Below are 11,972 nucleotides of genomic sequence, written 5' to 3'. Positions count from 1 at the left end.
ATGCTGATGCTGTTCTTTCCTTCAGTGGCACCTGATCCTATTCTGCATGGCCTAATCTGATGTCCAGAAGCTTCTCTGAGCTGAGATGGAAAGAAAAAGAGGGAGATTCAAAAAGAGAGAACAAGAAATCAGGAAATACAGCTGTAGGACAGGCAGAGAGTGGAACTCCTGATAGAAGTAAAGGGGTTTATTTGCAGTGAATAAAAGCTCATAAGCCAAGCCCCAAATGTGATAGAGAGCAGTTTAATTTTCTTAAAAGTACAGAAAAGACTGTATGGACATTATGCAGCTGCTTAAGATAGAAAAAACTTACTAGACCAGAAAGTGAAAGGAGAGGAATCTACTGCAAGGGCACAGTGCATAGAGAGAGGTTTCTTTCCAAACATTTTTATTCAGTTTGTTTAAAGTGTTTGTTTAAGAGGTTGCTTTGTTCAGTATTTTTGTATCCTTGCAAAAAGTAACTTTAGAGAGTGAAAGCTTGTTAATATGGTGACTGCTAGAAAAGAAGGTAGTTCTACCCACAAGCAAGAAGATTGATTTGTGGCAGTATTTCAGAAAAAGAACAGAGTTACTAACTACTGGTCGTAGGACCTTCAGTTATAGAGGCCAGTTTAACTAAATTATAGGTTGGTTACTGAAAATAATTGCCATTGAGGGATACATTGGACCTACTGCTAAAATGTTTTCATTTTATCTTCTTATTTATAAGCTTTAATTTGCCCTACCATGTCTTTCCATTAATTTAACACTGCAAAAATATTAAAGTAGTATTTCAGACAAATGTGATGTTATTTTCTTTCAAATAGTATGGACTATAGTGAACTCAAAATACAGGTTTTATCCAATAAAGTCTAAAATCCAGATGCAGATACTGAATTTTAAGCATGTGCATAACGCCACTGACCTCACAGGGAACTTGAATCTGTAAGCTAAATCATGTACATACCTTACAGACCTTCCTCACCAAAAATACAGAATGCTTTAGTTTTTCTTGATGTTATCTGTATGAATTCCAATGGTGGTGCATACGGTCTTCGTGGATGTGAGACTGATTTATTTTGACTTAGGCCTTTCAATGGGGTTTAGTCTGTGCTATATTCTTAGTACTGGCTCATTCAGTAACAAGACAACTGCTGTCGAATGACTCGGATATGGGCCCCTTGCACAGCAGTAGCATCTCTCCTAAAGAATTTGCGGGTCATGATACTCATACCTCTGATTACTAAGGCTTTGATGCAAGTTAAGGAAGAATCTCTGGTATGAACCTCTTCTTCAAAAGCAGTGCACTCAAAAGGGAATGTTCTTCCCATACAAGTGTAAAAACTAGTAAAATAGAGATATTAATTTACTGCATGAGTAGCAGAATGACCAAAATTTGATCTACAGTACCACCTCCTAATGTTCTCTTTCCTAATAAGGTAGTATTGTACACTACAATAGTAGTATATATAAAAGATATTATTATATAAGATGATGTGTATATATAGTTTTTTATATATACATCAAAGATAGTATTATAACTTACATGTGCCCATACCTATCCAACTTGTCATACATAGAAGTGAGAATTCTACTGATTTGAATAGGAAATAATGCTCTAAAGAATTAGAAGAAAGCAAATAGCATTATCCATACAAATTTTAAGCCATATTTCTGTGATCTGTATATAAATATGCCATTCTAGGAAGAGAAATTATTTTTGTTTATCTGTATTTAAATAGCATTTGCATGTCTAAAATCCAAAAGCTAGAGCTAAGGAAATTGTGTGTCATAAAAGAAATCAAAACTGATTATATCACTGCAGTGAAAACACACAGGAGGTAATAAAATGCAAAACAACAATAGGGTAAGGTGAATTTATAGGGAATATTATTCAAAACTCCATTGTGGTAATGACAATGTTGAGTTTTTCACTAGAGGGTGATCAATATCTGTTGGATTTTCAGGAAACAATTAATAACAATAACATCTTCGAGTATTTTCAAAACTGCTGATTAATTAAAGAGATCTTTAACTAGCAGTATGCCCATTCTGGAATATGCTTTATTTTTGATCACAGTTCTTTTCTTCTGGCTGTTCTGGTCCCATGCAAAAAGATTCGTCAGTTTGTATTTACTGCTGGGACAAGATCTGTCCTCAGGGCCAGCTGGAAACCATTTGCTTTGTAAATTACAGTTTCCTAAAAAAGTCAGTGGTACCACAATACCCTAATGTTGAGTTGCTGTCAGAAAATGATTGCTGTGCTTTCAAGCTGGCTACTGTGGTCTTGACCTAACATGAAATAAATGTTTCAACAGACCTTTTCAGAACTGAAAATTGAAAGGTTACTAGGCAAGGAAGTGTCAAATTAAAAGCCTTGCTTTTGTCCTTCTAATATGAAACTAAACTAAACCCTGTTAATTTACAATTATTTCGTTACTTTTACAAAGGTGTTATGTGTCTTGTTTGGAGTCCCAATACTCATTTGAGTCTCGAAGCCTCTGTTTGACTCAGGAATTCTCTTGTGCCTGTACAGTTTGAGTGAACTCTGTACAGAGTATGCATTCATTTTTCTGGAGCATATTCCAAATCATACTTCATGTACTGCTATAATGAAAACCAGGTTTCCTTGTATGCATTATTGTATGGAAAGTTCTATAACTAATATGGAAATACTCTTCTATAAAACATACTGGTATCTTTGCTATGTTTTCACTCTGACATCTCACTGTTAAGGTAAATATCTTAAGGACTAAGCTCTTTGAAAATGTGTATTAATAAAAAGTATTTAATTTGTTGTTTAGGATAGGTGAATATGAAATATGTTTAATAGAGCAGTGCTTCTTATTGAATACAGTTTTAATATCATATATGTCTGGTTTTCTGATGCAGGTTTTCCGTTATGTAAATTTAGTTGATCTGGCAAGATGTGCTCAAGTTAGCCAAACGTGGATGCTACTAACACAGAGCAGTTTGTTATGGAGTCATGTAAGTAAGATAATCACTTTCAATATTTTATTTCAGTTTTATTTATTTTTAAAAAAGGGTGAGACATGGAGGTATTTTCAGAATGCTAAATATCTAGGATAAAAGCTCTATCCCAGGATATGACTTGTTCTACGCAGCTACATTAATAAAAAAATAGGAGCAACTCAAATGAAATTGTCTGTGATATATCATTAAAAAAACCAGTGGAAATGAAAGAGAATTGGCTTGGCTATAGCCCACTAAATTTCAACAGTTAAGTGTGGTGTCTTAGGCTCCCCAGGTAATCTAAACAGGCACTAGAGGACTACTGTGGGAATTGTAAACTCAGTTATAGATACTGTGAGGCTACTTGTATTTGCTCTGTAGAGACTCTTGTCATCCCTAGAACAAGTGGTGCAGACCAGCTCACTTCCATACTCATGAACTTATAGAGTTGCTGAGGTGGTCACTGTGTCTCCAGAGCACGTCAGTGCCCAGGATACTGCGGTGCTTCTTCTGCCTTAGCAGCCCAGCTCCCTGGCACACATATTTGTCAACTTGCCTTCTAATGCACATTGTGTCACCATGCTAGCATTGTCTGTTTGGGGCCACACCTGAGACAGCTACTCCATCTTTTCCTTGAACTTAAAAATATAATCACAGTGCTCATTGCTATTGTCTTCAGAAGTGCTGATGAGGCTTTGAGTGTGAAGAACTACCTCAAGAATCTCCCGTCCTTAGGCAGTGTTTTAAGACTAGCCGTGGCACCCCAACCAGTATCACTGTTGCCTCTGTATCTTTGCCTCACATATAGCTGTTTATCACCAGTACAAATAAAGATTAAGGCCAGATTTTTAAAAGTGTTTGGGCACTTCGAACATGATTTAGTCAGATTTTAGGCCCTGAAGTCTGAAATTACCATGCAAAATATTCTGTGCATTTTCTGCGTAATCCTAATCCTGGAGATGTATAATCTGATAGGCATCTCCTTTTTGGACCTGAAAGTTTATGATGATGATGGTGATAAAGGAGATTATTTTTCTCTTTTCGGCAAGAGCTGCGTGGCCTGCAGAGCTTGGTGTGAAGAAGCAGAAGGGCTGCTCTGCAAGGGAAGGCAAGCTGGGAGCCAAGGGTGCTAGAAGGCCATGCAGGAGCAGTGTCCACCGTTGACAAGGGGCACAGTCCCACAGAACCTGAGCAAGAAGAGCAGAGTGGGTCCAGTGAGAGTGACCAGGGTCAGCCACCCAGCAGAGACTGCCAGCCAGCCTTGTAGGGAAGGGGAATCTCCACAATCAAGTCAGAAAGTGAATTCCATGAATGAGGGTCAGGGTCAGCCAGACACGTGGCTGGACATGGACATGCCTCAAGTGTGGTTCAAGGAAAGACTGAAGGCAAGGGCGCGAGCTTAAGGGCTGCTCCTGAGCCAAGCGGGGAAACCCCTAATGAGGCTTCTGCAGCTCTTTCACACAATGAACTGTTTTTGCAACAGTCATATCCAGGGTTGCAGTGCTGCACCACGTGGGAGCTGACCTTGGACTCAGGTAGCTAAATCCCTGAGGAAGGAAGAGGTTGCAGAACCTGTTGGTGAGCCCAGGGCCCTGACACTAGGCACCTCTCTCCCACTTGAAGACACCCATTTGGGATCCAGAAAGTGAACAGAGCTGTGCCTTGTGAGGCTGAGAAGAGATCTGAACTTGTTCTGTCCTCTGAGTGGGACACAAGCTATAGTTCCCAGGCAGCTGGAAGCCTTTATCTACCCTCCTGACTGAGGTGAGGAAGTTCTGGAGGGCTCAACAATGCTGCTTAGATGTCCTGCACTCTGGTTCTAGCATCTGCCAGTTCTCCATGTGGGTTTCTTTAAACTGACCTTCTGATGTGCTTAGCTGTCGTGTATATTTTGTAGAGTCTCTGCTTAGATTCGAGTTGTTGAATCTACCCGGTGCATCAACAACTAAAAGATACTGCAGTGCCCAGCTTGTACGTGCCTGGAGCCTTTATTAGGTCTGCTCTTAAGTTACTGTGATGAATTCACGATCTTAATGAAAGTGGTATTAAAACTTCTGATAATTTTAATGTAAGAAGAACAAAATCCTAGTAAGAAAGTGAAAAACCTGAAAAAGTTCTGAACTCCCGACTTCTTGGTACTGTAAGCACTTCCAAGCATTCTGCATAGAAATAATGGTGATTGATTTTCCAAAGTATTTGGGTAATAAACATGTATTATGAAATGTGCAACAAACAGATGCAGTATAGCTGTAGCAGATTATACAAAAGGAAAAAAAACCAAAAAGCTTTTGCTGACTTTTTGATGAACAAATGTAAAGAAGGGATTATAAAGTCTTCTCCAAAAATGAGATATTTCTTATTAAATGTTTGTATGTTGGCTTTCCTTCTTTTTTTGAAACACTTGGTAGATAGTTAAAACTATTTTCTAGTAATTTCTGTTAAAACTTCTTAAACTTGAACTTTTGACAGATACTAAGAAAAATTGTGTTTTTAGTCAAAGATCTAGATATACCAGCCTGCAACTTAAATCACTTAAGGATTCTTCTGCTAAAACTAAGATGGTATGTTACATATTCTTGATATCTTGATGTATCAGTAGATCGTTAATTAGGAAAAAAAGTATTTTTAGCAACTTTAGGATTTTATACATCTTTATACATCTTGGCAGTTCAGGACTTGCTTCAGCTTCATAAATACTGTAGACTCATGCTTCCTCTACATTTAAGTATTTTTAGTCAGCTGTCTAAAATTTTTATATATGTAATACACAGACATTTCTGTGTTTTCCAGGCTATTGATTCAGTGTTTACATAGAACTTTATACATTTACTAGTGATTTTCGTAATGATGTGTATTTTGTATGTACTACTTATTTTTAATACTGGATTATATATAAATTGTTTAAATTTTTAGATCAATTTTTCATCAGTGAAGCATAAAGTTCAGGACCAAGTAGTAGTAAATATATTGCAGAAGTGGCGTCTATATGTATTATGTTTGAATCTTCGAGGTTGCTATTCTCTTCACTGGCCTAGTTTTAAAAGTATCAGTAAGTATTACATGTATTTTTTAAATTTTAATTCTCTCTTTAAACTGTGTCTTCACTCTGTCTTCGCTATTGTCCCATTTTATTGCCTATATTCTTCTCTGTACGTCCAGCCATAATGAAGCAATGAGGTCTGTAAAATTACATGTGGCTCCCCTTCCTTCATTACAGTCTTCAGGCCCAGCAATATCCATAGGTCTGAATGCCATAGTGTGGTTTATATTATGTGTGAAATGCTGTAATATGACAAACCAGATTGGAATGCAAACACATGCTTAAATATATCAGAATGCCAGAATCCAGCTCTACTGAGACAATTATCACAGAATCATCGAACGGACCTCTGGAGATCATCTAGTCCAATCCCCCTGCTCAAGCAGGCCCGCCTAGAGCAGGTTGCTCAGGACTGTGTCCAGATGGCTTTTGACTTTCTCCCAGAAGTGGAGACGTCACAGCTCCCCCAGGCAACCTGTGCTCAGTCCTCCGCATAGTAAAAAAGTGTTCCCTGATGTTCAGGTGGCACCTCTTATATTTCAGTTTGTGCCCACTGCCTTTTGTCTCCTCTGTCACTGGGCACCACTGAAAGAGCCTGACTCCAACTTCTTTGCACCTGCCCTTCAGGTATTTGGATACCTTGGTAAGAGCCCCCTGAACCTTCTCCAGCTGAACAGTCGTAGCTCTCTCAGCCTTTCCTGATAGGAAATATACTCCAGTGCCTTAATAATCTTTTTGCCCATTGTTGGACTCTGTCCAATATGTCTGTGTCTCTCTTGTACTGGGGAGCCCAGAACTGGACATGGTAGTCCAGGTGTGGCCTCAGTAGTGTTGGATAGAGGGGAAAGATCACCTCCCTCGACCTCCTGGCAATACTCCTCCTAAGGCAGCCCAGGATGCCATTCACTTTCTTTGCAGCAAGGGCACACTGCTGACTCAGGTTCAGCCTGGTGTCTACCAAGACCCCCAGGTCCTTTTCTGTCAAGCTGCTTTCCAGCTGGGCTGTCCCCAGCATGTACTGGTCCCTGGGGTTCTTCCTACCCAGGTGCAGGATTTTGCACGTCCCCTTGTTGAACTTCATGGATTTCCTGCCAGCCCATTTCTCCAGCCTGTCAAGGTCCCTCTGGATGGCAGCATGACCCTCTGGTCTATCAGCCACTGCTCCTGCTTTGGTGTCTCTTGCAAACTTGCTGAGGGTACACTCTGTCTCATTGTCCAGATCATTAATGAAGATGTTAAACTGGACTGGACCCAGTATAGACCCCTAGGATATACCACTAGTTACTGGCCTCCAACAAGAAGCTCACAGACAAAAAAAAAGAAACAAACCAAAACAACCCCCCTGCCCCTCAACAACTCCAAAAAGCCAACCACCAGAATCCAAGCATGGTCCAAGATATTAATGTGGTGTTCAAGGTTTAGCACAAATAATAGGTACTTGATTCCATTACCAAAACAGGGCCTCTCTGGATATAGAAAAGTATCTTGGTCCTTCCTGATAACATGTGTGGAAGTACATGTGACCGTGTGATCAGAGGTTAATTGCATTTTGCAATAGTTTCAGGTCAGAAATATTTTTCTCCATACAGTTGTATGCTCCACTAAGCAGAGAAGTGGGCAGGAAAAATCAATCTTTATGGTCAGTGTTAGAGGGCTGGTGCTAGCTGTGGAAGTGTACTTGATTTGTGAGGAATTACCTGCATCTTAACTGTCATTCAACCATTTTATCATGAAGAGTGTCTCATCTTGGTAGTGTTTTAATGAGAAAAACTCTGCTGCTACAACTATGCAAGATCCCAATAAATGGTTTTGATTCCTGGCACAGCTTTACTTCAGTATTTCTCAAGCAGGAGAATGTTACTGATCAACTTTTTTCTAGTCTACATTTGAATTGAATGCAAATGCTTTAAAAGGAAAATGTTTTCATTTTCCAAATAAAAAGTGAATGTTGATGTTTTGAGACTATAATTCATTTGTTATTTAGTCAGCTAATAAATGACTGAAATTGCTGATGCAGCCTATAACAATTTCAGTATGTTTTCTTTTGTTTTAGAAAGGGACTGTGTAATTATGAGTGAGAACAATTTGCTCTCTAGAATGGTGATGGAAAAGAACAACTGGCCGAGAATAAAATGTATATTTGATCATGGTCTTGGCTTTTAAATCACAGGATAAAATAACATTCTCAATGATATCATCATACAAGTTGTTTAGTTGAAATAATTTAATTTAATATCATAATGAACTTTGGCAACTAATAAAGAAAGTAAGCCAAAATAAATCACACAGAGCCATGTCAACTCCATCACAGGGGCTGTACTTAGAAATGTTAAATCCTGTTATGATTTTGTTTTCCTTATGTATTTGAGTGCAAAACTAAAACTGTAGTATTTTTTATGTGTTTAAAGCTAAAAACATGTAAAGAACAGTTGCAATAGAATTAAATTTTATATACACACTGCCTTTTCTATCGCATTGTTTAACTGATTCCTATCTAGTTAAAATAATTTAACTTAGAAGTATCAGCATGTTGGTTATACCAGTAGTAATATCAGTAGGCTGATGGCCATCCCTTTCCATTTATCTTACATATCAAAGACACTATATTCCATTTGTGTATCTACAAACTATGTATTTTCCATTTTTGTTGACAGGCTCAAAATCAAAGATTATGTCAATTTACATATACTCAGTGCTATTAATTTTAGACTAATTGTGATGAATCATGTCCACTGGGGCTTCTAGAAAACTTTGATTTATGAAGCTGTTTCTTCTAGCTTTGAAGATACCTAGTAGTTCTTTTCAAGAATGAAACACATTTATGTCAGTGTACTAGTGCTATTTAGATTAATAACCTAATCCTTCTTTTAAAACTCATTGATACCGATCACACAGCCCACTTGTGCCATTCTTTTGAAACTCTTGTGGATGGTTTAAAATTGCTGCAAAACTCTTCCTCTATCCTTTTTTAGTGATTGGAAATAATTTTGAAGTTTTCTTCCTTTGACATTTCTTCAGCTAATAAACTCTGTTGAACTGTCTGTTCAGTTATATGCTACAGATGTGATGAACCTTTCCATTCAGAGTTCCCCAAGCTACAGTTATGACCTCATCTTTCCAAAGAAATCCAAGATTACACAAATTTTGGCAACATGTTTTTATTGTTAATGGTAAAACAGCAATGATATTAACTGGAGTTTAGGTCTGTTTGTCTGGCTAATCATGTTAGTATTTTTTTGTAAACTAATTAGCTACATTAAAAAAAAAAAAGGTACTGCAACTTTGGTATATGGTGTATGCATTAAATAGTAGTCATTGTTTAATATCTCTGTATGAATGTTGTATGATTCCAGCTCAGACTTTGGCAAATGAATGTGTTATTGTGCCAAAGAAAAATGAGTATATGAGATGCATGGATTGCAGCTCAGCTGTTTGGGGTATTGTTCCACCCCCGCAGTGATCTGAGAGAATCATTTGACTTTCATGTGTGACTGGAAACTGCATTTAAAAGCTGCCATTTGTATTCCTAGTGCAGGAGCTAAAATTTCCTCAGAAGCTTTTGGAGTATTTTATTCCCAGTAGTGGTCACAGTATCGACAGACCTATCTGTTTTTCCTGCACTCTGTCATGGCAAAATGGTGCAAAATCATCTTTTCTGTGTTTCATGTGTGCTGTGTAGAGAGAGGTTATCCCTTCAGGCAGCGCTGCTGTACATAGGCCGTGTAGCAAGAAGACAATGCACTATCATGCAATGATTTCCTGGGTATGGACAGAGAAAGAAGGGGAATCAAGAGAGAAGTTACTGAAAGAAAAGACTTAAAAGGCATATAAAAGAAGAGGAAGGCCCATTAGTTTCTTTTAGACATGGAGCTACTGCTGAGACTCTTGTGATTAAATACTACAGAAACAAAGAAATATCAACATTAAATTGTGGTTTGTGGCTGTGGTGTTTCGTGGAGGGTGTACTTTAGTTTACAGCACATTTTGGAGAAACTCAGAGAAATAGCAATTAACCCCATAACACTGAAGTTTTTTATCAGCTGTTAGTTGTTTCCCTCATATGTTTGTTTTTCAAATATATTTTTGTCTTTTTCTGTGGGCTGCCTCCTTCAGTACTATCTTCATAGTTCCAATGTGCTTCTCCTGTTCATAGTCTTTTCTCAAAGAATTTCCTACCAGATACTGTCAGGAGAACATACTAGCCCATATTACCCTTGCTCCAATCTAGTATTTCCATTCTTGTGTTCTTATATAAGGAATATTTGCAATTGCAGTTTGTGTCTACTCTGTCATATCCTCAGTGTGGGTGTGCGAAAATGCCAATGTGCAGAAAACCCTACTGGGTTCCAGCTAGTTTTTTGAGGCCTTCCCCTCCCACACTTTTTTTTTTTTTTTTTTGAAGTATAGGAAACTAAACTGCCACTTGAATACTACTATATCTATTTGAGAACCTGAGAACCCAGAATGACCACACACCCCGCTTAACTCTGGCTTCTACTGAGCAATTGTCCCATTTATCACTGCGACCCCCAGGTTTCAGCCTTGGTCCTAAGAGGGACATTTTATGACCTGTTTAGGAATCCTCAGGGCCTTCAAACTAGTAATTTACCACAATTAAACCACTGCTTGTGGTCCTCAGTTTTATTCCACCGCTTGTCCAACTGGTAACCTTTTGCTGACCAGAGATCAGAGACCTCTCACCCAGCTTTTATCCTGTATTCCTGGATTGCCTCTGGTACCCAGACTTTAGCCTAGCTCAAGCCAGGGTGCTTTTTTGTCTGTTTGTTGCTATGGGTTTTTGTTGGGTTTTTTTTGTTTGGTTGGTTTTGTTGTGGTTTTTTGTCATTTTTCATACACTGACTCTTTGCAGAAATGAACCTAACATGGTTTATAAATTCATTTTTTCCTACTCAGCTTTTCTCCATTGCCTGTGCTGCCAATAACAGATGTTCTGCTGTGGTTCCATTGTCTGTCCTTTTCAATCATTCCCAGTAGCTCCATTCTGTACTGAAATAATCCTCCAGAATTTAAGAGGAGGAGGAATACTTCACTTCATTTATGCGAGTTTTTTTTCTTTCAGCACTTTTAAGTTTATTGAAAATGCCCCATATTACTGGCCAAGTGGGATTTTCATGTGTCCCATCTTATCAGGATTAACCTTTAACAGAATAATTAAGATAATGCTTAAATATTCCCAGGTGTAGGGATGAATCAGATACTGTTGTATTTGCTATAAAGTTTTTAAAAGATGTGGAATAAATGGCTAAATTATTCCATTTATCGGTAAAGCATCATTAAATATATCCATAATCTGAATAATGGAGGACATGAAGGACTGCAGTTAATAATAGGATGTATTTGCTTAAGGATTCTTCAGCATTCTTACAACCCTTAGTAATTTCTGAATTTTTCCTTTATGTTGTTCTTTTACTTCATGTTAGCGTAAAAGCGCTGAGTGCTTTGTGTTGCAGTTCTAAAACAAAATATGTGACCTTTTGGGCTTGTGGCTAAAGCACCAGAAGAATCCACAAATGCTGTAATTGTGTGCAGGTCCTTAAAGGAGCAGATTTTCTCCCTGGAGTGTTCCAGAACTTATTCTATGATAGCCAACAGATATTTAAAATTTTGGCCGTGAATCTTTATCCTGCACTTACGTATTTCTTACTGATCTAAGAGTCGAAGATTGGTCTAGGGCTTGAGCTGGGAATACTGAGGTTTTAACCCAGCATCTCCTACTTGTTCACCAGGTGAGCTTGGGGAGTTCCTTTTCCTTTCCATGTGTAAAAAAAGGGTTTATAATATCTGTCAGAAAGAGGTACTAGTTCTTCAAGTTCAATATTATCCGATGCAGAAATTAAGAAAAAACACAGAACTGTTATGTAAAAGCTAAGAATGGCCATTTAGTAAAAATAGCATTTTGGTAAAAGAACTTTTAGCCAATATATTACGTAGCAAGGAATTTTATATTTAGAGATATCGT

At 38.0% G+C, this 11,972-nt stretch overlaps 1 protein-coding gene across 1 annotated transcript in view; it reads left to right on the top strand.

Moving 5' to 3' along the window:
- The window catches only part of FBXL13 (F-box and leucine rich repeat protein 13), an 84,462-nt gene that overhangs the window by 14,580 nt on the left and 57,910 nt on the right, over nt 1–11,972 (top strand). The window contains exons 8-9 of the mRNA XM_065658322.1: nt 2,872–2,967; nt 5,866–6,001. Coding sequence (XP_065514394.1) covers nt 2,872–2,967; nt 5,866–6,001 — 232 coding nt within the window. The remainder of the gene's footprint in view (nt 1–2,871; nt 2,968–5,865; nt 6,002–11,972) is intronic.

This window comes from Caloenas nicobarica, chromosome 1 (genome assembly GCF_036013445.1).
Source record: "Caloenas nicobarica isolate bCalNic1 chromosome 1, bCalNic1.hap1, whole genome shotgun sequence".
NCBI lineage: Eukaryota > Metazoa > Chordata > Aves > Columbiformes > Columbidae > Caloenas > Caloenas nicobarica.
This window is presented reverse-complemented; position numbering and strand designations above follow the sequence as displayed.